Source organism: Berkeleyomyces rouxiae (assembly GCF_048999995.1).
Source record: "Berkeleyomyces rouxiae strain 22BRR77 chromosome Unknown BrBRR77_ptg000004l, whole genome shotgun sequence".
NCBI lineage: Eukaryota > Fungi > Ascomycota > Sordariomycetes > Microascales > Ceratocystidaceae > Berkeleyomyces > Berkeleyomyces rouxiae.
The window spans coordinates 1,310,454-1,336,111 of NW_027396494.1; the positions used below are offsets into that span (position 1 = coordinate 1,310,454).

General features: G+C 53.7%; 6 protein-coding genes across 6 annotated transcripts; 4 read left to right on the plus strand and 2 right to left on the minus strand.

Annotated features, from left to right (window-relative positions):
• Positions 1 to 455: 455 nt before the first annotated feature.
• On the plus strand, positions 456 to 1,031 carry BROUX77_004592 (uncharacterized protein; the record flags this gene model as incomplete). Its single annotated transcript, XM_073749371.1, has 3 exons — positions 456 to 669; positions 758 to 829; positions 907 to 1,031. The coding sequence occupies 3 exons, from the start codon at positions 456 to 458 to the stop codon at positions 1,029 to 1,031; spliced, it is 411 nt and encodes a 136-aa protein (XP_073605049.1).
• A 2,117-nt stretch (positions 1,032 to 3,148) lies between these two features.
• BROUX77_004593 (uncharacterized protein) lies at positions 3,149 to 5,512 on the plus strand (the record flags this gene model as incomplete). Its single annotated transcript, XM_073749372.1, has 3 exons — positions 3,149 to 3,248; positions 3,317 to 3,430; positions 3,537 to 5,512. The coding sequence occupies 3 exons, from the start codon at positions 3,149 to 3,151 to the stop codon at positions 5,510 to 5,512; spliced, it is 2,190 nt and encodes a 729-aa protein (XP_073605050.1).
• Positions 5,513 to 6,241: 729 nt separating this feature from the next.
• Positions 6,242 to 7,536, plus strand: BROUX77_004594 (uncharacterized protein; the record flags this gene model as incomplete). Its single annotated transcript, XM_073749373.1, has 2 exons — positions 6,242 to 6,408; positions 6,570 to 7,536. The coding sequence occupies 2 exons, from the start codon at positions 6,242 to 6,244 to the stop codon at positions 7,534 to 7,536; spliced, it is 1,134 nt and encodes a 377-aa protein (XP_073605051.1).
• Positions 7,537 to 8,291: 755 nt separating this feature from the next.
• On the minus strand, positions 8,292 to 10,850 carry BROUX77_004595 (uncharacterized protein; the record flags this gene model as incomplete). The annotated part of the gene is made up of 2 exons (XM_073749374.1): positions 8,292 to 10,142; positions 10,224 to 10,850. 2 exons carry the CDS (start codon positions 10,848 to 10,850, stop codon positions 8,292 to 8,294), a joined length of 2,478 nt encoding a protein of 825 aa, XP_073605052.1.
• A 3,973-nt stretch (positions 10,851 to 14,823) lies between these two features.
• Positions 14,824 to 16,300, plus strand: BROUX77_004596 (uncharacterized protein; the record flags this gene model as incomplete). The annotated part of the gene is made up of 4 exons (XM_073749375.1): positions 14,824 to 14,848; positions 14,914 to 14,949; positions 15,014 to 15,172; positions 15,240 to 16,300. 4 exons carry the CDS (start codon positions 14,824 to 14,826, stop codon positions 16,298 to 16,300), a joined length of 1,281 nt encoding a protein of 426 aa, XP_073605053.1.
• Positions 16,301 to 16,871: 571 nt separating this feature from the next.
• Positions 16,872 to 19,653, minus strand: BROUX77_004597 (uncharacterized protein; the record flags this gene model as incomplete). Its single annotated transcript, XM_073749376.1, has 2 exons — positions 16,872 to 19,042; positions 19,608 to 19,653. The coding sequence occupies 2 exons, from the start codon at positions 19,651 to 19,653 to the stop codon at positions 16,872 to 16,874; spliced, it is 2,217 nt and encodes a 738-aa protein (XP_073605054.1).
• Between the last annotated feature and the right edge of the window lie 6,005 nt (positions 19,654 to 25,658).

The window sequence follows — 25,658 nt, forward strand, 5'->3', positions numbered from 1 at the left end:
TAGCCTTTCTTTTTTTCTTCCCGGTAGGTTTGGCCATCCCGACCACGACGAAGCTGAAGTTTGAAGCAGTGAGCGATTGGTGTGTTTTTTTTCTTGCTCCGCGATTGAGGGTGCAGCAGAATTCCTCTTTTTTTTAATCCTGAATTATTCGTTCGTCCGCCTCTGCAATTGAGGGGTAGTTGCCCGTTTTATTTCTTTGGACGTTCTAGTTTTTAACACGGCGGTTTTTCCACAGGGTTCCTCTCGACGGCAAACGACGACTTGTTCAAACAGCCGACCTAGACGACGAATTGGCCTGAGCCTAAATCTCGAGCCTTGGGCGCCATTACCGGAGACCACAACGCAGAAGAAAGAAGGAAAAAAAGCGCCCGTGTTCGGCGGCCAACTTGAATCCCATCGTTCTACACCGCCTACGCGCGTTCGACACAGGACAAACCAAGACTCCGCACGCAGACATGGCTGATAGAGGCAACCATTCGCGCGGCGGCGGCCGTGGTGGCTACAGAGGCGACCACCGCGGAGGACGTGGTGGTGGCGGTAGAGGCGGCGGCCACCACGGCGGCGATCGGGAGCAACATCCGCGCGAGCAAAAGAAGAGAGACAACATTCTCGACCTGGCCAAGTACATGGACAAGGCCATCCGTGTCAAGTTTACCGGTGGCCGCGAAGGTAAGCTGGAGCCATGGGCGAGCTGGCGCAGCACAGAAGGGGGGTAGGCTAGTCAAATGTATGTGCTAACATTTTCCTTTCTACATAGTTGTTGGTACGCTCAAGGGCTACGACGCCCTGATGAATCTGGTTTTGGACGAGGCCAAGGAGACCATGTCGGGTAAGTCCCACCGCCGAGTTCCACTGCACAAATGCGCCCGGGAAAGGGCCCTTGTACTGATTTATTTTCCTCTGCAGACGAGAACGGCAACGAGACGGAGCGCCAGTTGGGGCTTCTGGTAGCACGAGGCACGCTGCTTGTGCTAGTGAGCCCGCTGGATGGCAGCGAGGCGATTGAGAACCCTTTCTTGACTGAGGAATAAAGCAAGGAGGGGCCGTGCAAGGCGACGGCAAGATGAATTTATTGCTGGAATATTCAAAATTCAAGTTTCTTTTTGTTCTCGGTTATACCACCGGCATTCAAGTACAGGCGGTGGGCGCAGGCGAACTCTATCGGGAATGTCTTTTAGGATGAAGGGTGAATCTCGCTAGGTGCTAGGTGATGCAGCAGTAAATCTTATCTAGGCGTCATTGCCATTTTCACTACTTGGCGAGTGTTGGCTCCGGCGCAGACGAGCATGATACTTGCAGTCCGCGGTTGGTGGTGTCCACGTGTAACCCTAATGTGCCAGCAAGACCCACAGACCACCAGGGTCTACCGAAAGTTGAGCCCGAGTCAGGACATGCATACTGACGGACGGCCAAGTGAGCGGATGCAAGCAGACAGGCAGGAAACAAAACAGGCCAGGCCCAGGCGGGTTGGCGGGGCCAGTAAGCCAGCCAGCTGATTGCATGCGCTGCGGAGGGAACGGGCGAGGGACATGGCACTTCGTGGGGGCATTTTGGACTTGCACGTGGAGCCTTGTATACGAGAAAGGCTCAGGAGCCGAGAGCAGGTTCCCAGGGCCTGAGCGAGAAAGGCGGCAGCGTCTATCTGGCTGTCTGGCGCTCTGGCGCTCTGGCTCTAGTTTTCTGGTTGTGGTTTTCTGGTTTTAGTTTTCTGGCTCTGGCTCTGGCTCCCAGCCAGCCAGCCCCCCTTTGCTTTGCGCCAAGATACGGGCCTTCCTTGTCTTGGATTCTGGCGGGTTGTTCCTGCCAGCCCTCGACGGCGCTCCTTCTCAACCAGGCTTGGCCAAATCTTGGGCGCGGGTTGTGTGTTTTTTTTGGGGTTTTGGATTAACTAACTTTTTTCTTTGGCGGTTTTGCAGAAGGTGCTGTTGCCTTCTTTTTTTTTTTCTTTTTTTCTCTCCTGCGCGTGCTTTCCGCTTAAGGACTTGACTGCGCCTCAATCCACCGTCGCAAGCTGATTGGCTAGTAAGTCGAGGGTCTTTTGTTGAGGTAGAGATTTTTTCTCTTGGTTCGTGATACTTACGCGGCCGTCCTGCAGCACAGCTTGGAGTCTCTTGTCAAGCGCTGCAAAGCTGCTGTTTTAACGAGAGCTGTTGGCCTGAGCACCTGTCCCACCATTTTCTTTCTCTTTGGCCCCCTCCCTCTAAATCAATCAACCCGGCCTCCGCTACCTGTGGCCTCTCTTCCCCGCCGCAGACGCCTTCAGGTCCTTGAGCGCCCAGACCCCCCCCCAGACCTCTAGGCCCTCTAACCCTCTAACCCTTAACACATCGACTGGGCTTTGACCTGCTGCTTCTGTGCTGCTCGTTCTCGACTTTTTTTCGCACAGGGATATGGTCCCCCAAATCCTGCCGACAAGGGTTTGCTGTCCCCGCTGCCGCTGCCAGGGACCAACGATTGATCACGGCCTGTCTTTACTTTGACGTTGTTTGTCCAAGGCGCAGGCGGCACTTTTGCTTCTCTTCCTCCTGTGCTCTCAGCCTCTTCCCCGTGCCTCACTTTCTTTTCTGACCCAAGGTAAACTCCCGTCCTATCTCCTTGCGCCGACACCCCGAACCGCTCTCCGTGCTGCGCCAGCTCAACGCCTACAAGACTCGACGGTTTCACCACTTGTATCCCCGGCTCTCGTCGGCCTTGCAAGCCTGTTGGACGAAAAAAAATATTGGCCGGAGAACCGTCCGCCCGCCTGACGGCTTCCATTGGTCGTGGGTCTTACCTGTTGTGCTGCGCGTTTCCGTCTTGGTGCTCGTGCCCTTTGTCTCCAGAAGGGCCTTCGTTTTCGGTAAAACTGGCGCATCACGCTAGGGCGACGCGCTGGAGCTTACTGTGCTCCAGCCTGGCTCTGCTTCCACTATTCGACTCGCTGCCGGCCTGAGTTTGTCTCTTCGCCTAGACTCCCGAGGCTGGGCCCTCCCTCCCGAGCACTCCCCATTCTCCATTCTCCACTCCCCACTCCCGGCCCCGATGCCGTGACCGAAATCTGAAATTCGAACTTGGCTCCTGCTCCTACTGTTTCCTACGCCCTGAAGACTACACCGCACCACTCACCTGTCGCTTTCCACCTCTCTTCGATCTCGAACCGCTCCCCGCCATGGCGAATGCCTCTGATCATGAACCGCTCAAGCGGAAGCGAAACGCCCACGAAGCCTCAGTGCCCACCGACTTGATCCCGCGCCCCATGCCGTCCCACAGTATGTCCATGTCTACTCTGTCAGTCCTTTGGGGAGCAGAATCTTTATTAACAGCCTATGTTGTCCAGTTGATACTGCGCCCATAAATTATCTAGCCCAAAATAACATGGGGAGACTACGGCTCATGGAAGGCGACCGCGACACTTTTGCCGACATACTTGGGTTAATAGAGGATTATGAGGGTAGGTTTTTGAGCCATGTTCCCGTGGGCCTTTTTTTTTGTTTTTTTTTTACAGTTCAAGACTCTCGTAAAGCTTGCAACCAACTAACGCTGGAACGTCACAATAGGTGTTCTCAACAATCACGAGAGTCTTGCGCTGCGCTTGGGCGCCAAACTGACCGGGCCCCGTCTTCTCAAGGCGCTGGAGAGTGCCTTTGAAGGGCCAATAGTTACATCGCCTTCGCAGACGCCATATAGTCGGCCAATATGTTGGGTTGATATTGTTGCCTTTGCAAAGGAAAACCCCAATGACTTTATCCTGACCAACGTCATGGGCAAAGATCGTGTCTGCCGATTCAGTCTATATGGGTACGGCGTTGAAATTACAGAAGACGACTGGCGACTCATTGTTTCCGGCGCCATTGACCGCCTAATACCACATCAGCCACTGGACCAGGACGAAACGGCTGAGCTAGCCACTGTCGATATACTCGAGTCAAGGCTTCAGATGCTGATTATGCGGGCTGACGAGGTTGCCAAGCGGGCCCGCCAGCTCAACTACAACCTCGGCCGCAGGAAACTAGCCATTGAAAAGAGGCGCAGCCATCAGCAACCACCCCCGCAATCTCAGCAGCACCCGATGCATCATACTCGACACCCCAGCCAGCACCACCATGACCAGCAGAAACAATCGCATCAGGGCCCCACTGCCGTTGGGAATGGAAACCGATCGTCGTGGTATCCACAACATCGGCATGGCCCGAGTGGGGGTTATGATTTACATGCAGATCTGCTGCAGCAGTTTGAAACACAGCAACCCAAACTCCAACTACAAACACAACAACAACCGCATCTTTCACATTCACATTCACATTCACACTCACAGTCTCAAACTCAACCACCGCAATTACAATTGCAACCACCTTCTACGCCGTTACCCGCCGTCAACATTCCCAGAGACCATGCGCCGAGAAGGCCGTCTAGTCTACCGGTATCGCCAATACCCACACCTGTGATACAGTTACCGCCGCTGGTGCCAACCGGCAGTGTCACTCCCACCGGCAATTCTGGGAAAGGCCACGGCTGCGCTGGGAGCATTGGCTCGGGCAAAGGCCATGGCGGTGGTAGCAATAACAGCAGCAACAGACTGTCTGTCAGCAGTCAAGCATACCGGCGGCTGACTCCGGAAATGACAATGGATCCAAGTTCAACGGATACCGAGACCTTTAATCGCGAGCTCATTATGGCTCGAATCGAAAGACTAGAAAAAGGCGCGCCAGTTGTGCCACAATGTGACCGCTGTAGACGGCTTCGACTGAACTGTGTCAAGCATCTCACTGCATGCCAAGGCTGCACTAAGAAGCACGCCAAGTGCGCATGGAAGATGGTAACCGAAGAGGAAATGGCACTTGTGAGCAGGGATAGTGGGAATACCAATGCCAACACTAACACCAATGCCGGAGTTAATGTTGGTGCACCATCGAGCATGCACGCATCTACTGTCGGCGCACCAAATCTGCCACTTCCGGGAATCAATCTCGCTGTGCCCATCGGCATGAGCCATGAAGACCGGTTGCTCTCGCCCGTGATGGACCAATTAACACCACAAACCGTTTCTCGGGATGAAAGTACTGCCGGTGACGACTCTAGCTCTTTAGCGCCTGGTACGCCAGGGTCAGAACACCACCACCGAGCAGCAGCAGCAGCAGCACCCGAGGTACACATGCGTATGGAGGTGGACGGTGCCGAAGGGAGCGGAGGCAGCAGTGGATTGGCACACAAGGGGCAACCGTTAGACCCGATACTCGGCCATAGTCACGCCAACCATGGGCATGGCCATAGTCACAGCCACAGCCACAGCCACAGCCATAGCTTGAGCCGGTCCTCACAGCCGCCCATGCCCCCACGAGAACCGGCACACTTGATGCTCACGGTGATGGCAGACGTAGCATCAGCGGCGGCAGCGTCGGCACCGGCACCGGCATCGGCATCGGCATCGGCATCGGTGTCGACACCGGCAGCAGTCGCAGTAACACAGACGCAGGCGCAGACTCCGGCGCGGGAAATGAAGAACGACGGGAGTTCGCGCGTTGGATGGCAGTAGATGTGCAGTCCAACCCGGACCGCCGGCCAGATGAGCATAGCATACGAGCACACGAACACATGGGTAGCATTACATACAACTTGCACATTCACATTGGCAGATAAATATGCAATAAAGCGATCTGAACACAATGGAGGCGGGCGGACTGCAGTTGCAGTGCCCCGGTATTCAAGTAAAGTAGCAAAAAAGACAGGCTGACTACCTTCTTCCACTAGATTGGCTGCGGGGCAACCCAAAACCCAGTGTTTTCCTGCAGTGGGAAAATTTTTATCGATTAGAACTTGTTCAAAGAAGGAGCGCCGACTGTTCTTTTTTTTCTGGGCTGCAGTTGCATCTTTGTAATTTGTATTTTATTACATCACCTCTGAAGCTTAATTTTTTTTTCCTCCTCTCCGCAGTTTTCTTTTTCTTCTTCCTCTTACATCATCACCGCCGCTGTGTCTTTTGTTTTCTTGACGCTGTCCAACTTGTGTTTCTTCCATTTTGCAACTGCGTCTCGCCAATTCGCCGCAGAGACAAATTGTCCTTCTTTTTTTTTGTCGAGATTCTATCGATAGCGGGCCCTGTCCGTCTTGCCCTGCCCGGCCTGGTCTTCTTTCTCTTGGGCCATTTCCACTGCCCACAACCAAAAGACTGCAAATCGACGGCGTCTCTCGAGACACAATCACACGCCCACTCCTTGTCTACTCTGCCGTAAAATAAAAAGAATAAATAAAAATCTGCTCGACTATGATCGCCCAGGCCCTGCCCGATGCCAAGTCACGGCCCGTTGACGGCGCCTCTCCGTCGGTCCCGCTTGCCGCCCTTGGACCGACTCCGTCTCCCAGCCCGGCAGTGGCGCCCTCCAAAACCACGTCAAGCGCTGCTCGATCGTGGGTGCACTTTGTTGCTGGCGGGTGAGTCTCTCTCCACTGTGCCTTGGACATCGCTTTCCCGGTCTCTCGCCTCCCCCGCCAGCCTACCACCCCTCACTGACTTGCGGCTGGCGCTGCTGACCCGGCTTGCCTAAGCCTTGCTTATCTTGACTGCGCCTTGTTCACTAACTCTTTTGCAACAGTGCCGGAGGCATGACCGCTGCCGCCTTTACAGCCCCGCTCGATGTTTTGCGCACTCGCCTCCAGTCAGACTTTTACCAGGCCCAGCTGCTTGAATCGCGGGCAGCAGCCAGCCACATGCCCAGCGGCGGCATCCTCCATCCCATCAGGGCCGCTAGCCGCCACCTAAACGAGACGCTTCAGATCCTGGCCAACGTGTGGCGGGCGGAGGGCCCCCGCGCCCTGTTCAAGGGCCTCGGACCCAATCTTGTTGGCGTGGTTCCCGCGCGGTCCATCCACTTTTACACATACGGCAACGGCAAGCGGCTAATTTCCGATCATCTCAACAATGGCCGAGAGGCCAGCTGGGTGCATCTCTCGGCTGCCGCTCTGGCCGGCGTGTGTACCGCTACCGCCACCAACCCCATCTGGATGATCAAGACCCGTCTCCAGCTCGACAAGGACACGGCCACCAAGCAGGGCAGTGTGTCACTGCGCCGCTACCGCAACGCCTTTGACTGCGCTGCTCAGGTGCTCCGGACCGAAGGCATTGGCGCCATGTACAAGGGCATGAGCGCCAGCTATCTTGGCGTGGCCGAGAGCACGCTGCAGTGGATGCTGTACGAGGAGATGAAGCGGCGGCTGGCCCTGCGCGAGCTGCGCATCCAGGCGCGTGGCGGCGAGCGCACGGCCTGGGACAGCTTCGGCGACATCATGGGCAAGCTCAGCGCAGCCGGCGGCGCCAAGCTGGTTGCCAGCATCATCACGTACCCGCACGAAGTGGCCCGCACGCGGCTGCGCCAGGCGCCCATGGCCGATGGCCGACAAAAGTACACAGGCCTGGTGCAATGCTTCAAGCTCGTGTGGAAGGAGGAGGGCTTCGCTGGCCTGTACGGCGGCATGACGCCGCATCTGCTCCGGGCCGTGCCCAACGCGGCCATCATGTTTGGCATCTACGAGGGCGTGCTGCACATGTTTGGTGAGAGCTAAGCCAGCCACTTACCGCTCCCTCTTGTTTGGTTCTTCATACCCCCATGTACATTATATCCCCAGCTCCCCTTGTTTTTTTCTCTCTTCATTATGCCCGCCCGTCTGTCCTCTTGCGCCCCCTCTCCGCCAGCCAACACACACGCCAGTGCTTTGTGGCTCTGTACATCATCAACCTCTATTACATCATTACGCTACATTTCCTCTTTTGGTTTTTTGCTTTCCCTGGCTCTGCTTTGCTATCCCCCCCCCCCCCTTTTTTTTTTTGCTTTTCAGGGAGAAATCCATAGATCTTACGTCCCCCTCCTCTTCCTATTCGTTTTCTTACTTGACCTGCCTCCTTCTCTCCCACCTCAAAAAAAAGTTGTCCTGTCCTGTCGTGGTAGGCCTGTTGCTGCATTACGACGTGCGCGGAGAACAAGCAGACACTGCTTCTGCGTGTATTCTAGAATTGTTTTCATAATTGACAAAAATACAAAAGCTCAATTGTAGTGCATGCATTGTGGGAAGTTTTAGTTGTGACTACATGTGAACCTTGAAACTCAGATCACAATAACCAGACGAAGCTTTGAGAACTCAAGTAGAAATTGACCCGAACTGCAAACCATAGATATCTGAAAGAACAAGAAGAAATAAAACCATGTGTATAAACGAAAACAAACTACTGTATGCATCAACGCCGGCAACCAAATTAACCCTATTCCCGATACACCCGTTTACTCCGCATTTCACGTTCACAGGCTTCACGGCCCGGTCTTCTATGGCCACTGGGCCGGACCAATAGTTTGTCCCTCGGCCACCTTGGAGCTCACGGCAGTCTCCAAGTAATCGCGCGTCTCGAGGGCGCCGAGGTTGCCCCACCACTGCGGGTGAGTAGCCGACGTCAAGTACAGCGTGAAAAAGATGACGAGCGTGGCGACAACAAGGCCGCAGTCCAGGGCCGCCGAGACAATGTAGTTGTACTGCAGCCACCAGCCAGTGTAGCGGCGCTTGACAAAGTAGTTGAAGAAGGTGCCGACGATGCCCCAGCAGAGGTAGATGTACACGCTGGCCGGCGGCAGCCAGCCCGAGCCGCCAAAGATGAGCGGCGCGCTGACATAGCGCCACAGCGAGTGCGGCCAGCGGCGCGCCAGGAACCACGTGATGACGGGCGTGACGGCGCCGACGAGCCAGAACCACTGCAGGCTGCTGTACATGGCGCCGCTGCTAAAGATGCGCGCGGGGCCGATGGCGCCCCAGACGACGGAGGCGGTGTAGTAGACGCGGCCGCCGGGGCACGTGTAGTGGTTTTCCTGCTTGGCGTCGCACAGGTTGGGGATGTGGTCAAAGGCCCAGTTCATGACGACGATCTGCACAATGGCCGACCACACCGAGGCCACCAGCTGTGACGAAAACATGACGCGCGGCGGCACCTTCATGTAGTGACCCAGCTTGAGATCCTGGGCGAAAAAGAGCGCCTGGCCCATGCACACGTAGCCGTAGTTCTTGAACATCATCATGGTCAGCGGCTTGCCCGGCACCATGTAGCCAATGATGAACTCGGTCAGGACATTGAGCCCCAGCTGGATGTTGGAGATGGCCTGCACAATGCCAATGGGCAGCAGCCACAGGACGGGGATCAGGATGCAGACGAAGAAGGCCCACACGGGGAAGCCCGTGGGCCAGCCAGCAATGACGCCCAGCGACAGGCCAAACATGACGAGGAACAGCGCCACGTACCACCAGTCTTCGGCATCGCGGTACTTTTTCATCAGGCGCATGTGCACATCGTCTTCCTGGTGGCGCGCGAGGCGGAACTGCTTCCAGATTTCCTTGCCGTGATACAGCCACACGTGCACGATGACGGCCGTGACGGCAGCAAACGACAGCCCATACGACAGGGCGAATTGCGTGGGCAGGAAGATGGGCGAGTAGGCGTGGTACGCAGCCTCGTCGAACTCAAACTTGGAGTTGAGAATGCGCGACACGTTGTACTCGAAGCCGAGATTGTCAAAGGATAGCGAGCTCTGCACCGGGAAATAGTCCGAGTACCACGTGCCGGTAAAGTGGAGGCCCATGGACAAGAAAACGAAGAAGACAATGATGCCGCCGACGACATTGGCGATGGCGTGGAAAGGTGGGATGAGCGGCGAGCCAATGAAACCCGAAATCACAGTCCAGTCGAGACTGACGGGGAAAAGTCCGTATCCGCTGTACCCTCCAAACAGCTTGTTCACAATGACGCTGTCCGGTGCCACCCAGCAGATCCACGTCAGGTACGACAGGCCCTGGAAGATCCAGCCGGGGAACCAGTACCACACAAAGCTAGCACCAAACACAATCAGGAAAAGCTTGAAGCGCGGAATCTTCCATCCGTTGGTGCGCGCTGGATCCGCGGGCGTGTGATCGTGCAGCGTGTAGAATAGCGCGCAGTTGACCAGGTTCGATGGCCAGATCATGGACGCCGGCCACACGAGAAAGCGCCGGGCCAGGCCGGCAAGGCCGTATCCGGTGCATAGCGTAGTGATCCCAAACAGCAGCTGGAAGGCCCAGCCAAAGTGCTGGCCGTAAAACAACTCTTGGGCAATCAAGACATCTGTGGCATATAGAGCACCACCTCCATAAGCGGCCTGGGTGAAACAAAGGGTTAGTTGAGACTCTCCGAGCAGTTCAGAAAGCACCGGGGGAGGGGAGCTTCAAGAAAAACATACATTCGACATTACCACAACTATCACGTGCTCCTTGTAGTTGAACGGCCCCGGCTTCAGGTTGAACTTGAGGCCGAAAATCTGCCATTCCCGATCTGGGAAAATCAAATCCCATCCGCGACCAATCGGATATGCCACCAGCTGCACCACATATGTCGTGATGGTTACGCTAGGGTTGCGCAGAGAAAAAAGCATGTTAACCCCGGACCCGAGAGTGCACAAGAGCAGGCCAATGGTCCAGGCACGGATCGTGTTGGCAGGAAGGTCCTCGTCGTAGTCGCGCACCACAGCCCGCACTTCGGGGTAGGGGCTGCTGTCCTGGGAGCCATCCTGCAGGTTGGACGCGTCCTTGTCGCCGGCCTTGGCCTTGGTATCGCCGCCCTTTTCAGCGGCGCCATTGGCCAGCGCGGCATCGAGCTCGGTCAGCTTCTCGAGCGGCAGGTTGGGGTCGAGCGAGTTGTAGGCGTCGAGTTTTTGGATACCGCCGAGGCCATCCTTCTTCTCGGTCTGGTGGTCATAGGTTGCGGCGCCGGTCAGATGCTCGAGCCCCGAGGCTTCGGCGCGGTCCATCGGGCCCGGATGCGGTGTGATGTCCTCAGGCTCATGGCGGCGACGGAAGAAGGATGGCATCACGAGAGGAGAATGCTGTCGCGATAGACAAAGAGGGAGCCAAAAAAGAATCGCGGCCTTTTCTCTTTGGCCAAAGTCGAGATCAGATAACGGCGATGGTGGTTGATGATGATGGGACAAAAATAGGACAGGACACCAAGGGAGAAGGACCAAGAACAGGCAACTGCTTGATCGGACTGGAGCAATTGCCTAAACGGGGGGTTCTCGAGGTCGGTCGCTCTTGCCGTCTGCGAGTCAAGATCGAGTCATGCGGCATCCAAAGTCGAGACGTCTAGTCGCCAAATCGCTGGGAAGAGAAGAGGGAGAGGCGGAGAAAAAGAAAGGCGGGCTGAACGGCGGAAATGAAGAAGATTAGGGCTGAGCCAAGTGCGTACTTCTCGTTGGATAAGCAGCTCAAGTCAGTCCCAAAGACTGTCGGTGGAAGAAGCAAAAGAAGGGGAAGGAAAAAAAAAAGATACAAGATGCAAGGAGGTAGAAACGACAAGGCATAGAAACAAATTAACTAGACCAGACAAAAGGCGAGGGCGAGAAACACGGCTAAAGAGAAACAGGTTGGTTAATGGGCGCTGTACTACCAGCAGGGGTAGGCAGAACGAGCAGAACAGGGCGACAAAGCCTAGACTCAAAACAGAACAAGACCGGGAAAAGAACAAAAATCCCCCTCCCTCCAAGAAAAGACAAGCGACAGGCAGAGAGGCACAAGAAGCCAAACTGTTTAAAGAAAAAAAAAAGGCACAAGCCAGAAAGCAAGAGACGGGCAGGATGAAGGAACACGAAGGAACTACGCAAGCAAAAGCCCCCCCTCTCTCCTCTCTCCCGAGAAAGACGCTGCTCACACCCGCCGCGGGTCTGACCTCAAGCACCAAGCGAGACAAAAATCCAAGCGACAAAAACATGAATAAATAAATAAATCACAATATTGAATAGGCAAGATGATGATAACCTGCAAGTCTACAGTTCGTGGGATCGGCCAAAGCTCTATAAACACCTGTAGTATGGGCTGGCTCAGTTTCCCCATCTCCAACTCCATCCATTTCTACATGAATAATCTACGATCTCCTCCTCAGATGATTACATGGCTTCCCACTGCGGCCTTCCGCACAAGCAGCAGCAGCAGGTACAAAAAGACCGCAAGGGTCGCTCGCTGATAGCCGACTCTGTTTTCCGTACGTCAGAAGAGTAAAACAAGGAGAGGAAGAAAAAAATAGACAAGTACAGATGCACCATCGCCTATACAAAAGATCCGTTCGGTACCTTTACCCTCCATCCAGTGTGGTATGCACTATTCGGATGTTCTTTTTCTTCGATACGGCAAGGAGCTTAATAATCTCAAACAAAAGTCCTTTTTTTTTTTTGGTCATGACTGGGAATGAAAGCTGGACTATGATTCGCAGATAGTTAGTCCAGAAGAGGAGTTGGCCGAAGAATAAGAAACCTCTCACTCGCCCCGATAACGTACTATTAGGGTTTGTCTGTGCTGACATGCACTTGAAGAAACCAGTAATAATGCGGAGCCAACGCAAGAAAGAAACAAAGACACAAGATTACATTTGATCTTGGTCGTCAGGAAGTGATCGTCACGGCTTTCAACCCCGACGAACAGAGTCTCTGAAACACCTCGCCATCAGACCACAAGTACAAGTACATACAATTCTTGTAGTTATACACATGACATGAACGTTTTTGTGACAGCAAGACTGGGCTTTGTTGCCATGCCGAGCTAAGATGGGTGTATAAAGAAGCTCAAGCGACAGGATCGGCCTCGGTAGGCTTTTTTCTCCTACTCCTCTTCCTCTTCCCTTCTCCTTTTGACAGGATACCCGCTCACGGCGATGGGACAACATGATTGTAGCAGCAGCATTTGTAGTACGGAGGGGGGATAATATGTAAAAAAGCCGTGACACAAGGGCCAACTTGAATTGAAAGTGATTGATTCATTCTTTATTTACCTGTATACTCGCGAGATGAATTGAAAGTCTTTATTAACCCGTCCACTCACGAGGGAAAAAAAGAAAAAAGAAACCCCCCCAACTTCAAAAAAGATCCTGAACTTGACATGGGGGTTTTTTTTACGATGAAAAAGGAAATTTTTATTCCCACAGTGCAAATAGCATTCCTCACAAATACAGCCAGAAAAATAAATAAAAATGGGCAAAAACCACAAAAAACAAACCCGAGGTTCGAGAGTCCAGTTGAACTGGAGCACTGGGAATTGAGCCCAATGCGGGGGTCGAACCCGCAACCTTGAGATTAAGAGTCTCACGCTCTACCGATTGAGCTAACCGGGCGGGTCTTAGGTGATTGTTGAAGGTCTCGGATTAATTGGCCTCCATAAATGTTAACAAAAGTGGGACCAACTACCTGATGTTACACACTCGTCGTTTGATCTTGGTGATTCCGGTAGACGTTAAATATAGTCAAGTCAAGTCAAGATATTACACACTACTATCTACAAAGTCAGCAAAGACTTCTATACCTTCGCTCATCCCACAGCCTCTTGAGAAGAAAGGTTGCTTTGTAACTTTCCTGACACTTGCCTCTCTTGTGGGTTTCAATAGGTGAAATGTTGACTGGATATTGGTAAAACCGTACTTGTAACGCCAGTTACAAGACAAGCACTACAAGTACCAACCGATGATCGCAATGCAAGTCTGGGAGAGAAGAACGGAGCTAGTGTATATATGCCATGTAGAGAGTATACGGGTTGAATCAAGCTGCTTTATTTAAACTCGTGTAATCGTTTCAACTCGTGTAATCATTCCAACTCAGCGCAGCAGTCATGGACATTATCTTCATCAGACTCCATGTCTGTTCACGGTCAATCCACGAACCAGATGAGTGTGATTTGGGTTCTAAAACCTTGAAGACCAACTCCAAATTTCAGTTTACAGTAATAATTACACTGTACCGGATGACTGGATATCCACGTCATGGCAAGAGTCACAGCCTAAGTGGTGTCATGCTTACATTTTGAAAGAGACAAACAGAATCTCTGGGCCAAACACCTTTGTAGGTCATAGAAGAAAGTAGTATACATTATACTTGGTTCGAGTCGGGAGAAATGTGCTCGGTATTGGATGGTTTTGTAAGGGAGAACCACAATCTGATAATGTGAGAGCAAACTCTTTTTCATGTTTCGGAGCTTGAAATTCTCAGTATCGTGATGATTTGAAGGAAAACACGTCAAGAAAAATGAAGAAAAGAATCCGAGCTTTCAAGTACAACTTTGGTGGCACAGGGACTGGATAAGTATTCACTATACCCTAGGACCCTAGCGCACAAGCGCCCGCCCCGGGCTTCATGTAAACCGTCGTTCTTCGAGTTCATGAATGACTCCAAGTTTAATCCAACGGCCTCCTATCGGCGGCGCCCGATGGGACAGTGCAGGGGCTAGGGTCAGGGTTTGCCAGCACACTATGCAGTCCACCCTGCAAACATGTTGGTCACGTGAAGCCGTCTTCGGGAGTGGCCGAAGTGGAGGGCTGGTTGAGTCAAGGGGACATCCACTGGGCAGATGGCCACTGCTTCACTGATGAGTCTTCTGTGGTCCAGAGGTTTAGGGCACTGGGGTCACTAGAACAAGCGAGAACGAGTAGCGTGTTCTTTTCGCGCCTAGAGGGGCTCTTTTGATAACAGTCACAGAAATGCCAACGACCAGGTAAAGCGGTGTCATAGTTACTACTCCTACGCCGCCAGGCCGGGGGAGGGGACTGCTTGGTCTGTCTGTAGAGCACATGTACAAGTATATATGTAGCCCCGCTGGGGCCCAGGCCAGCCAGTTGATCGTGCTACCGTCTTCTTTCTTAACAAGTTTTCGCTCTTTATGCGCTTGATTCTGTTTGTGCTTATTTGTCGTCTCAATCTTGCTGACTTGTGATACCCCTCCTCGTATCGTTCTCTGCCCTCGTTATCTCTCCATTTTCCTCTCGTTGCTTTTCCCTCTTGCCCCTGCAACCTTCAACTTCCCATCGCCATGACCACTAGATATCGCGTTGAGTGTAAGTCCTAGGCAAACAATCTCCATAGTAGACTGGCCCTCCGGTACTAACCACCCCGCCTGCAGACGCCCTCAAGAGCCACCGCCGCGACCAACTCATTGGTGAGACGAGACGAGACAAGACCCCGCCTACAACATGACCGCCCTGCTAACCGGCCTCTCCCAGAATGGATCAAGGCCCTGCTCGCCGTCCCCTTTGTGCTCCACTCGCAGCCGGCCGGGATTATCTCCAGTGAAGATGGAGCCGTTCAGCGCATGGCCACCGAGGCGCACCGCCGCTACGCCGAAATTATGAGTGACGTCGAGAGCATGATTGACCAAGACAGTAAGTCTATGCCCCGCGCTGCCACGCTATCCCTGGACTGGTCGTACTGACATCTCCGGCTGTGTAGTCTCCTTTCGCCTGTCGCAGAACCCACTGCCATCGAAACTCAATCTTCTAGTACCCACAGCCGGGCCATTCTTCACTAGGTTGCCTTTAGAAGCCGCGTTCAAATACCAGGACAGTGTGCGCTACATCTCATCACGGCGCTATGTGTCGCCCTCCTTCAACGACGTGCGCCTGATCCTCAACTCGGCCCAGGTCATGGCCGTGACCGACGGCTCGCTCGAGCTCGCCACCTTTGACGGAGATGTTACGCTGTACGAAGACGGGCAGTGTCTTGAGCCCGACTCGCCCATTATTCCACGGCTGCTCGACCTGCTACGGCGTAATGTCAAGATTGGCATCGTCACCGCCGCCGGCTATGCCACGGCAGAGGGCTACTACACACGGCTTCACGGCCTGCTCACGGCCGTGGCATCCTCCACCACACTGACCGACGCGCAGAAGAACTCGGTCGTGATTGTCGGAGGCGAGGCTAACTACCTGTTCAAGATGGCGCTTGGCTCGCCGCACCTGTTGGAGCCCGTGCCAAGATACCAGTGGCTGACGGCCGACATGTCGCGCTGGAGCGAAACCGACATTACTTCGCTGCTTAACACGGCCGAGGAGGCGCTGACCGACTGCGTGCGCAGCATGAATCTACCAGCCACCATTATCCGCAAGGATCTGGCCGTCGGCATCATCCCGCGCGAGCCGCACATCCGCCTGCCGCGTGAGTCGCTCGAGGAGACGGTACTGGTCGTGCAAAAGACGCTCGAGCTGAGCAGCATGGGCCTGCCGCCCGGCCGCAAAATCCCCTTTTGCGCCTTCAACGGTGGCCGCGACGTGTTTGTCGACATTGGCGACAAGAGCTGGGGCGTTACGGTGGCGCAAAAGTTCTTCCGCGCGTCGGCCGGCGAGATGATCCGCCCCGAGAACACGCTGCACGTCGGCGATCAGTTCCTCAGCGCCGGCTCAAATGACTTCAAGGCGCGCAGCGTGGCTACCACGGCCTGGATTGCGAGCCCGAACGAGACGGTTGACCTACTAGATGAGCTATCGGGGCTGCTGGGAAAGAAGCGGGAGTAAGACGGACGTGAAGAAGAGGCTTACTATATAATTTATGGCTGCGTCTACGCAGAGGTGCAAGGACGGATAGCCGCATATACATACATACACATAGGTTGCATAATTAATGACGTCACGCACAACTACAAGGGCAATATGGTTCAACATTCTCTTTGGTTGACCCAAGGCTAAGTGAAAACATAAAACCCCCACCCAACCCAAGATATCTGCCCTCCCCCTCCCGTTACCCCGTTCATTTTGATTCCCATATAAGAGGACAAACACCAAAACTCCACAAACAAGACTCGGTACATGTCGGAGTGGGTGGCTGCCACTCCGGCCGAGGAGGCGAGAGACTGCTACTCGCTGTTCCTGAAAATATAAAAAGCAGACAAAAGAAAAGAAAGACACCATTAAAGAGCAAAGTAGACCGCAGAAAATATAGAGCACAGGAGAAGAAGAAGGAAAACGCGGCTGCCGCCACGCCACCAGCCGACAACAAGAGCACCGGCGGCGCGGTCACAATCGGCAGCCAGTTCTTGCAGATGTTCAAAGACGCTCACGCACAGCGCAGGCACGGCACGGACAACATCTAATGTCCAGTGCGGCCGATAAAATGGCTGTGCGTGTTGGCGGGGGGCAGGTGGTTGTGGCAGGCAATGAGGCGCGCGTTGCGCATGGCGTCGGGCTTGGACACGTCAATGGGCGTGGGGTCCTCGTACGAATCGAGCTGGCAGCACTCGATGCCGCGGATCCAGCGGTGGCCGACGACCTCGGCCATGGTGATGCGCTTGGTCGGGTCCGGATGCAGCATGCGCAGCAGCAAGCGGCGCAGCACGGGCGGGAAGACAAAGAGGTCAAACGCCTTGAAGAACGGGTAGTCGGCCTCGCGGTCCTTGGTGCCGGCGGCGCAGGCCTCGTCAAACTTTTCCCAGCCGCGCACGAGCGCCTCGTAGTGCTTCTGGCCAGCCGCCGCGCGCGTCCACAGGCCCGAGCCAAAGATCAGGTTGATCATGATCACGGCCGAGCTCCACACGTCCAGCGGCCGCGGATCGTAGTCGGTCTTGTGGGCCAGCACCTCGGGCGCAATGTAAGGCTCGCTGCCGCAAATGCCCGGGTGGCACAGACGCACCTCGCCCATGTTCTTGCCGCAGACGCCGCCGGCCTCGCGCAGGCCAGGGTGGATGCCAGAGAAGACGTCGGACACGCCAAAATCGGTGATTTTGAGCTTGCTGTCGTTGGTGATGAGCAGGTTCTCGAGCTTGATGTCACGGTGCGCGATGCCGTTGGAATGCAGGTAATTGACGCCCTGCACCAGCTGCTTGAAGAGACACTGACGATCCTTTTCGCGCTCGGTCTTTTTGAGGCACCCCGACTCAACGAGCGAGTACAGGTCGCCGGCGCCGCAGTACTCCATGACGTGGTTCCAGCGGCCCTTGTGCGTGCACAGGCTCAGAGTCTCGACAATGTTGGGGTGGTGCAGCGATTTGGCAATGGTGAACTCAGACTTGACCTTTTTCTCGTACTGCTCCTGGGTGTCGGCCTTGGACTTGGCACGGAACTCCTTGACAGCCACGTACTCGCTGGTGTCGCGGCGGATCATGCGCACAACAGTCGATGTGGCGCCCTTGCCGAGGTGGTTGACGTGGCGGCCGAGGCGACTCTCGTAGTTGTAGTCGCCCAGGAGCTCAGTGGTGACGACCAGGAAGTCATCGGGCAGGCTAAGACTCATGCGGCGCGCCTTGACACCTGTGCCGGTCTCGGGAATAAAGGCCCACGGCGAACGGGTCAGCCGCATGTGCGGTTCGTCAGCGCACTGCTCCTGCTCGCACGCCACATTCGTGGGCTGTAGTGCGGCGGCATCACGCTGGGACGTGGTGGCGTCGAAGCTGCTGGCGCGGCTCTTGTCGCCCACGGGCTCGACCTTGTTGGCGGCGGGATTGCGGGCAGACATCTTGAAGGCGCGGCTGATGCTCAGGCCGGTCGAGGACCGCTTGCTCTTGCTGAGGAACGAAATGTTGCTGGCGGAAGCCGAAGCCTTTTCGTTGCCAGCGACTTGCGCAACCGCTGGCGACCGCAGGGGAGTGCCAGTTCCTGGTGACATGGTAGACGCCGGCGAGGGCGCCGAAGTCGAGACAAGAGTAGCGGCGGAGCCCGAGACATTCTGCGAAGGGGAAAGGGAAGTTCCGGCAGCAAGAGCAGTCTGTGCGGCTGTCGGCAACGGCGCAGCAGCGGTGCCGCTCTTGCTGTGGTTGTGGCCACGGAGGGGAATGCGCATCTCGAGATCTGTAGAGGAGGGAGAAGGTGGGGTGGCAGAGCGCTGCGACTGGGCATCGGTGGACTTGGATGACAAGAAGCGGCGGCTACCGGGCGAAGACTTTGGCGGCGAAGAGCTCTGGTCGGCAGCAGACGCAGTGGAGGCGAGGTCCTTGGTAGCGGTGGAGGAATTGCTGCGGCGGAAGATGCTCGTCATGCGCGAGAAGGAGAAGCTTCCAGATCCACGGCCGCTACGCTTCGGCACTGAGACTGACAGCTGGCTCTTGGTCGGCTGCACAATCGACGGCGTCGCAGTGGTGGACACGGAAGTGGCAGAGCTCTGCTGTTCGAGCTCAGCAGAGTTAGTGCCAAAGTTACCTCCGTCGTCAGACTCGGAGGCTTCTTCAATGGCCGGAGGAAAGTCGGTATACAGATTGGGAGTGAGGCGCGGAGAATGGCCAGAAGAAGGGGGAGAGTAGGGGAAGATGAGATCAGAGGGGTGGCGGTCTATAAATAAGAGCAAAAAAGAAATAAGGTTAGTGACGGTGCAACGGTAAGGATAATTCAGTGACACGGATTATGTAGGGAGACATGAAGGAGAGGAAAAAGAAAAGAAAAAAAAAAAGCACAGCCAGGCCACTTGGCTTGGAGAAGTCTGGGCACAGCACAGGCCTGATTGGAGCGCAACAGGCCTCTGGGAAAGCTAGAGCCGGCACTGTAAGAGGACTCTTACAGGCTCTAAAAAGGCGCCATGGCGGTTCCCAGCAGCGCTAAAAAGGCTCAAGCACCTGAAAGCCGGAGACGGCCGGCTGCTCAGCCCGTGAGACGTCCCTTGACGTCGCAGATATTCTTCGTGTAGACACACGACGGACAGAAGAACCACCACGGGCACCAGACGCAATCCCAAGTGGGTTTGAGCGCCCTCAGTCGCCCCCCGTCTCGCTAAATGTCGTCATCGCCGCCGCTAAAGGCAGAATCCCAAAGCAGCATGGACTCGGACTCGGTGCCACGAGGCAGCTCCAGCTCGGCCCGCAAATAACACAAAGAAACGGGATCTCGATAGACTACTTACCAGCCGCTGGCCCGGTCATGTTACGCGGGATATCAATGGCCGACATGGTGGCGGCACGAACAATCAGGTTCTCGGAATCTCAGTGTCTCTTCTGGCAGGTTTCTGCTTGTAAGAGACCGGCCGTACAGTGTCGCGGAGTTGCAATGCGTACTGTGCTTTTGCGTACAAAAAGCACGTGTTTCGCACAGTGTGAAACACCCGACTGTCAGCAGCCAAGTATTGGGAAATAAATAATTAAAAAAACCCGCAGAAAGAGGGCTAAACGTAAGAAATTAGCAACAACGGCGAATTTCCAACTTCCAACACGTTGTTTAAAATCGGTTATTTTTTTCTTCTTCGAGCAGCTAAGCCGAAGACAAAGCCAAAAAAAAGAAAAACAAGAAAAGGAAGGCGTGCGGCGTTGAGTTCCCAATTTGACGGCAAGTAGTATCCAACGTGGTGGGGGTGACCCTCAATCAAACCAGGAAACTGCTCTGTTTTTTTATGTTGTTTTTTTCGTTCTTTCTTCTCAAGGGCGAGAGGAAAGAGGAAGACGCCTCGTTTACAGGGAAGCCACTCGAGTAGTTCCTGCCGTTGTTAACTGGCAGGTGGGAAAGATAAGCCCGGCGACGGCGAGGGAGACCAAAAAACAACGCAACACTGCAAAATAAAATGAAGCAAATAAGGTAGGCGAGCGAGGATGAAAGGAGCCGGTTTCCGCACCAGTTTTTTTGGAGGGGCGCAAATTTGAAAGGGAAATAAGCAGCAGTGAAAGTGGGTTTTTCTGCGTGGGTGCGCCTTTTTTTTGCTTTGGCAGGCGAGTGAGATGCTGAGAGCTTTTTTATCTCAGCTTCGTGGGATATCTCGGCGTCGGTGTTGAAACAGGGACTGCAAAAGCCAAGCCAGAAGTTGGATGCGTGACAAGGTTTTGTATGGCAAGAACGGCGGTCCTTCACTGTAGTGTAAGAGAGTCGTTATATGGCGGGCTCAGCCGGGGAACTGAGTACAAAGACGTCGAAGGCAATGGCGGTAGCGGGTGGTTCATTCCCAGTGAGGTCCAAAGACGATGACGTTCGAGAAAAGTAAAGAAAACAAAAAGTAGACGGTGTAGAAGAACGGCAATAACAATGGAATCCAGAAGCACAAGAGCAAGATGTCGAGTCTAGTTCTGTAGTGGGATGTCTCGAATAATCAAGGTGCGTGACGGAAAAGGAAGTGACGTGCTAGAAAGAAGACGAAGACTGAAGTAACTGCAATACTCGCGGGGCAGGTAGAGTAGTTGCGAGGAGTCGAGGTTATATAGAAACAGCAAGTGCGGGAGTAGTGAGGCAGTTCCTTCAGGCAAAACAGGCTCGGACGAACGCTGGTTTAAAAAAGGGCAGTTGCAGTTTGGATAAAGAAGCCTCCGGAGTCCAAGGATGAGGATAGACAAAGCCTAGAATATAAATCAGAAACTTAGCACTAGATCCAAAGGGAAGGGCTTGTTCGCGAAGGGCAGACGTCTTATTCATTTGTGGCTTTGCATGACAGAGGAAGAAGAGAAGAGAGAAAAGAGAAAAAATATCCAACATCCGCGGCTTATAACGGCAGGGCAGGGAGAGGCCATGAAAAGGTACATCCACGCCCACACGCACATAAACTCAGATCTGCTTGCTTATATCTGATCAAGGCTGATAAGTTGTAACAGAAAATAGTCAGCGTTGAGAGGTCAGGTCGGCCATGCACGTAAATAGCGGTAGTACTCCATACTTGGCAGGGTCTGTGTGGACTGTGGTGTTCAGAGTACCCGGTACCTGCTGCCCTTGGTGGACCGAATAGCAGCACTGTAAAATCAACAATAAAATAGCGGCAGCTATACTTGCTGTGCGCGAGACCAACCACCGGGCGGTCGGCTTTAGTATCCTACCTACCGGCCTCTCCATCTGGCATCTCAACGGCTTGCTTGACTTGCATACACATGAGACGGACTTGGCCGATCGTCCTACTGCTCGCCCGCCTGCCAAGCCAGTAAAGTTTCCCTCCCCAAGCCCTTGTTTCTCAGTGTCTCCCGTCACCGGCCGGCAGTCCAGAGCATTCCACAGCCATCACAGCGCCTTGCCTTGCCTGTCTTGCGTAAAGCCTCCCGTGAGACCGGCCTGCTCTGCTCTGATCTGTATATCGCAATGCGCCTCCTTGCTATGCTGGGCTGTCCGCCCTCCTCTGCCAAGCCCAGGGCTCGCTATTCGCAGCATTACTGTCCAGATGGCTTGTCACAGACTGGACAACAATCCAGACATCTACCGGCCCTTCTGGCTTGCTTGTCGTCTTGGCACAAGGGAATTCATAGACACGCATACCGGCAGTACGACTTGCCCGCGATTGCGACCGCAACGCCAAGCGTTTTGCAAGGAGAGCCAAGTGGGCAAGAAAACATTGAGAAAGAACAAAAAAAACAAAGGCTCGTCTTTATTGCCGCCGCGTCGTGGCTGTATGACGGCGTGTGCGTGTGCGTCTCCCACTTGTAGCACTCTGTACCACGCCGTCCGCCTCCGTACATATATCCTCCTCCTTTGCCCAGAGCATGCCGCAGGTTCTTGGCAACCAAAATCCCCATGCAGGCTGCTTCCGTACAAGCACAATAACGACCGCGAGCCTTTTTTATTCCATCGCTGTGCGCTTCTCTTCCTCTGGTCTGCATTTCTTGGCGCGTACTGCTCTGGGTCTTTTTGCGCCTTTGTAGTATTACTTGGTGCCGCCTTGCCATCACAGAAGGTCTCTCACCATGTCTCTCTTCTCTCTACAAACAAACTGCCAAGAAAGCCCAATGTCAAACAGTTGATGGATACTACATTCTTGCCAGGTCTTGTTTCCCCTTTGGCTCTCTCAGGGCTAGACGTCGGCGGCGGCAGTCTTCGTGAAGTTGCGACCCTAGCTAACCCTTGTGTATAAACAAAGACCATGACAATGTTGCTAATTAACCAAGTCGCTGCCGTTAATTGCTGCGATGAAAACTTTTCCTGGATGTAGCAGTTGCCCCTCTCTCGCAGCCCACGTCCGACAACCGCCTTTGGCCTTATCGGCAAGAATTTTCCTCATCTTTTCTTTTTCCTACTCCTCCATCTCGTCACTCCCGGCCGAGTTCATGTCATATGGCTGCTTGATCTTTTCTTTTCCTTCTTCCTCGTCTTCCCCTCCTTCCTTCCCCCTCCTCCTCTCCCCACTGAAGTTCTCCCCACTGGCCGTCTAAGCTCCCCCCTCGTGCCCTCTCTCCTATCATTTGATTCACAGAAAAAAGGTTTGGCATTACCAGATCCCAATGTTGCTGGTGCCGCACTGTGACTGGTGCGGGAGCTTTGTGTCTTATTTCTGTCTATACAAGCCAATTCGAAACCCCTCCTCGCGACACAACTGACCAGGGTACAAGGATATTCCGGCTCAGCCCTTGCAGATTAGTGCTGTCAATGGCAAAAACAGTTCCTAGGGTTCTCGTTAGGGCTGGCAGTTGGGAACCCGTGATGAAAAGCAGCAAGAGACCCGTCTAAAGTGTACTTGGTACATGGCCGGAAAAAGAGGTCCAAGGCAAACGTGCCAAGCAAGTCTTGGCTCCCAGCCAAGAACAACACCAGAGCCAAGAGACAGACCGGACAAATAAAGAGCTCGCTATCGAGCGAAACAAGAGAGAGGAAAGGGTCAACGTGCTCACAAAGTCCAGACCGGACCGTTGCTTCTTGCTTGGCAGTTTTCTCCTGTGTAAAAGGAATCTGCTCTCTTCCATTTCTTGTTTAGGGGCAGTACAATACGCACATCCGCGGATAGGTGGGCGTATATGCGTATTACAGGGCTTAAAGGTCCCATTGTCTGCTCCCAGGCACTGAAAGAGCCCTGCTACAACAGGGTCCAAAGTTGCTGACGGGGGGGAGAACGAACATCCACCCGCAACCGGGAATATTAGCCACTGCCAAGCACTTTGCTGGTATGAGTGATCTGTTGGTCCAACTACAGCATCCATCTTTGTTGTACATGAATAACTCGTTGGTTAGCACTATGCACACTTGCTTGTGTGAACTAGTTGTGAGGCAGAAGCCAATTTGTATCCCCATTCTTTGAGGACTACGGAGGGTTTCTCATCTCTTCAACACATTGAACACAGCCTTGGCTTTGGTGACTCTGCTGTTGCCTAAGCCCAAAAAAAGAATTCAACCGCATGATGAAGCAGAGACACAGAGACACCAAAACCAGTCATGTTTGGCCTTTTTTTTTTTTTTTTTTTCTTTTTGGCTTAGTCTGGCCAGTGAATCAAGCGGCTTGGCAGCCAAAGGTTCACAAAAGCTCCCGCCAGCTAGAAGCAGAGCACCGGGCCTGAGGAGATTAGGATGGGGCACCAATATGAGGCATGTTTCCAATATAGGCCCAATATCGTCTATACCGCTGACCGTTCTTCCTCCCCGCCGATTGTCATTACTGGCCGATCTTGGCCATAGCTTTCCATGACATCCAAGAGAACGATAGAAGAGAGACATGTGAATGCAGATTAGTTGACTACATGTAACTATGTATGCATTAGTTGTTAGTAAGTGTATACAGGTATACGTACGCACGCATGTATGTACACACATATGTACACATGTGTTTCCCGGATGACAATGCCGATCAACCAAAGCCTCACTCACACTCACACTACCAAGCCTTATAACATGCCAGTCTCACACCTGCAGCCACCGAATAACACCGCAACCAAGTCACACTTGACCTGCACACCTCACATGGCCACTTGCCTCTTCTCAATTCTTTTCTTGTTTCCCTATGGCTCCCTTGCTTCATCTCCCGCAATGTCTGAGGCGAGTCCTCTATTTACTTGAAATATTCCATCAACCGACCAGCAGCCCAGCAGCGCTGAATCAACAGGCATACGTCACCACCGAGCACAGAATAGCCATGGTAACTACTCCCTCCCGTCTTGGCAGTTAACCCTCCGCAATACACTTCTTTCCTGTCTTGCCTGGCCGAGTCCGCGCCTTCCCAAACACCGACGGGTCGAGTCCTTGCGTTGAGAATGGGGTTCTTTACGTTTGGCCTTTGCTTTCTCAAGCCCCTCCCCCTCCCTGATGTAGACGCCATGCTACGAACGAAAAAGAACACCCCGACGAACGTGCAAAAGTATCGTTTATGCAGCTCACTCAAACACGTGCTGTATTTCTGTCGATTGGGATTTTACGACGCCCGCGTGTAAAATTTTGACCTTCACATGAAGCCCCCATGGGCGATACTCTGCATGAATTTCATGATCTGACAGATCAGCCAATGACGATGAAGCGTTCTCGGAGCCGAATATCCCACTCCCACTGATGGATGCCCTTGCCCGCGTTTAGGCGACAAGGACCCTGTTTACAAGAAGTAGCAGCGGGCTTGAAACGCTCTCCAGAATCCAACTGCACCCCCTCTGTTTTGCCCCATACCCCACCCCTATTATGATGATTCCTACCAGCTAGCTGACTTGGGAACCACCTGATGACCATGACCGACTAGGTTTGGCGGGTTTAGGCTCGTTTCTTCGCCTGGCTGTCTTTTTTTTGGTACTTGAAACTATACGCACCAGTATGCCCTGGCCAGGTGCTTGTACTTGTATATAATCCGCCTACCGGTGATCGGCCCTTCTTGCGGCTAATACAAAGGAAGGGGAAGCGGAAATAAGACCAAAAAATAAGAAGCAGAGAGTGTCCACTGATGCAATGTAATCTTTGCGCTGGCTCCAGACTCCCACATTGCAACGCGCTGTCACCTTCATCTTTGTCTGCTGCAGGAAGACCAGGGCTGGCAAAGGGGACAGCAAAGCAAAAGCCCACATGAACAAAGCTGAACATGGTCGAGAAGAGAGATTAAAGACAAAAACAAGGCGAAAGAAAAGACGTGGCTGTTTCGTGCAAGTAGACCTTGGCCCGTCGTCAAAAACTGCCGTGTATTAAACACACGTGATATAGGAAGTAAGGGTATAGGGATTGTGTTTGTAGTGGGAGAGGGAAGTTGGCATTTACGAGAGAGTTATATACAAGTCAAAACAAGTCCGATTTAGAAGAATGCGAGTATCAAAGTGTA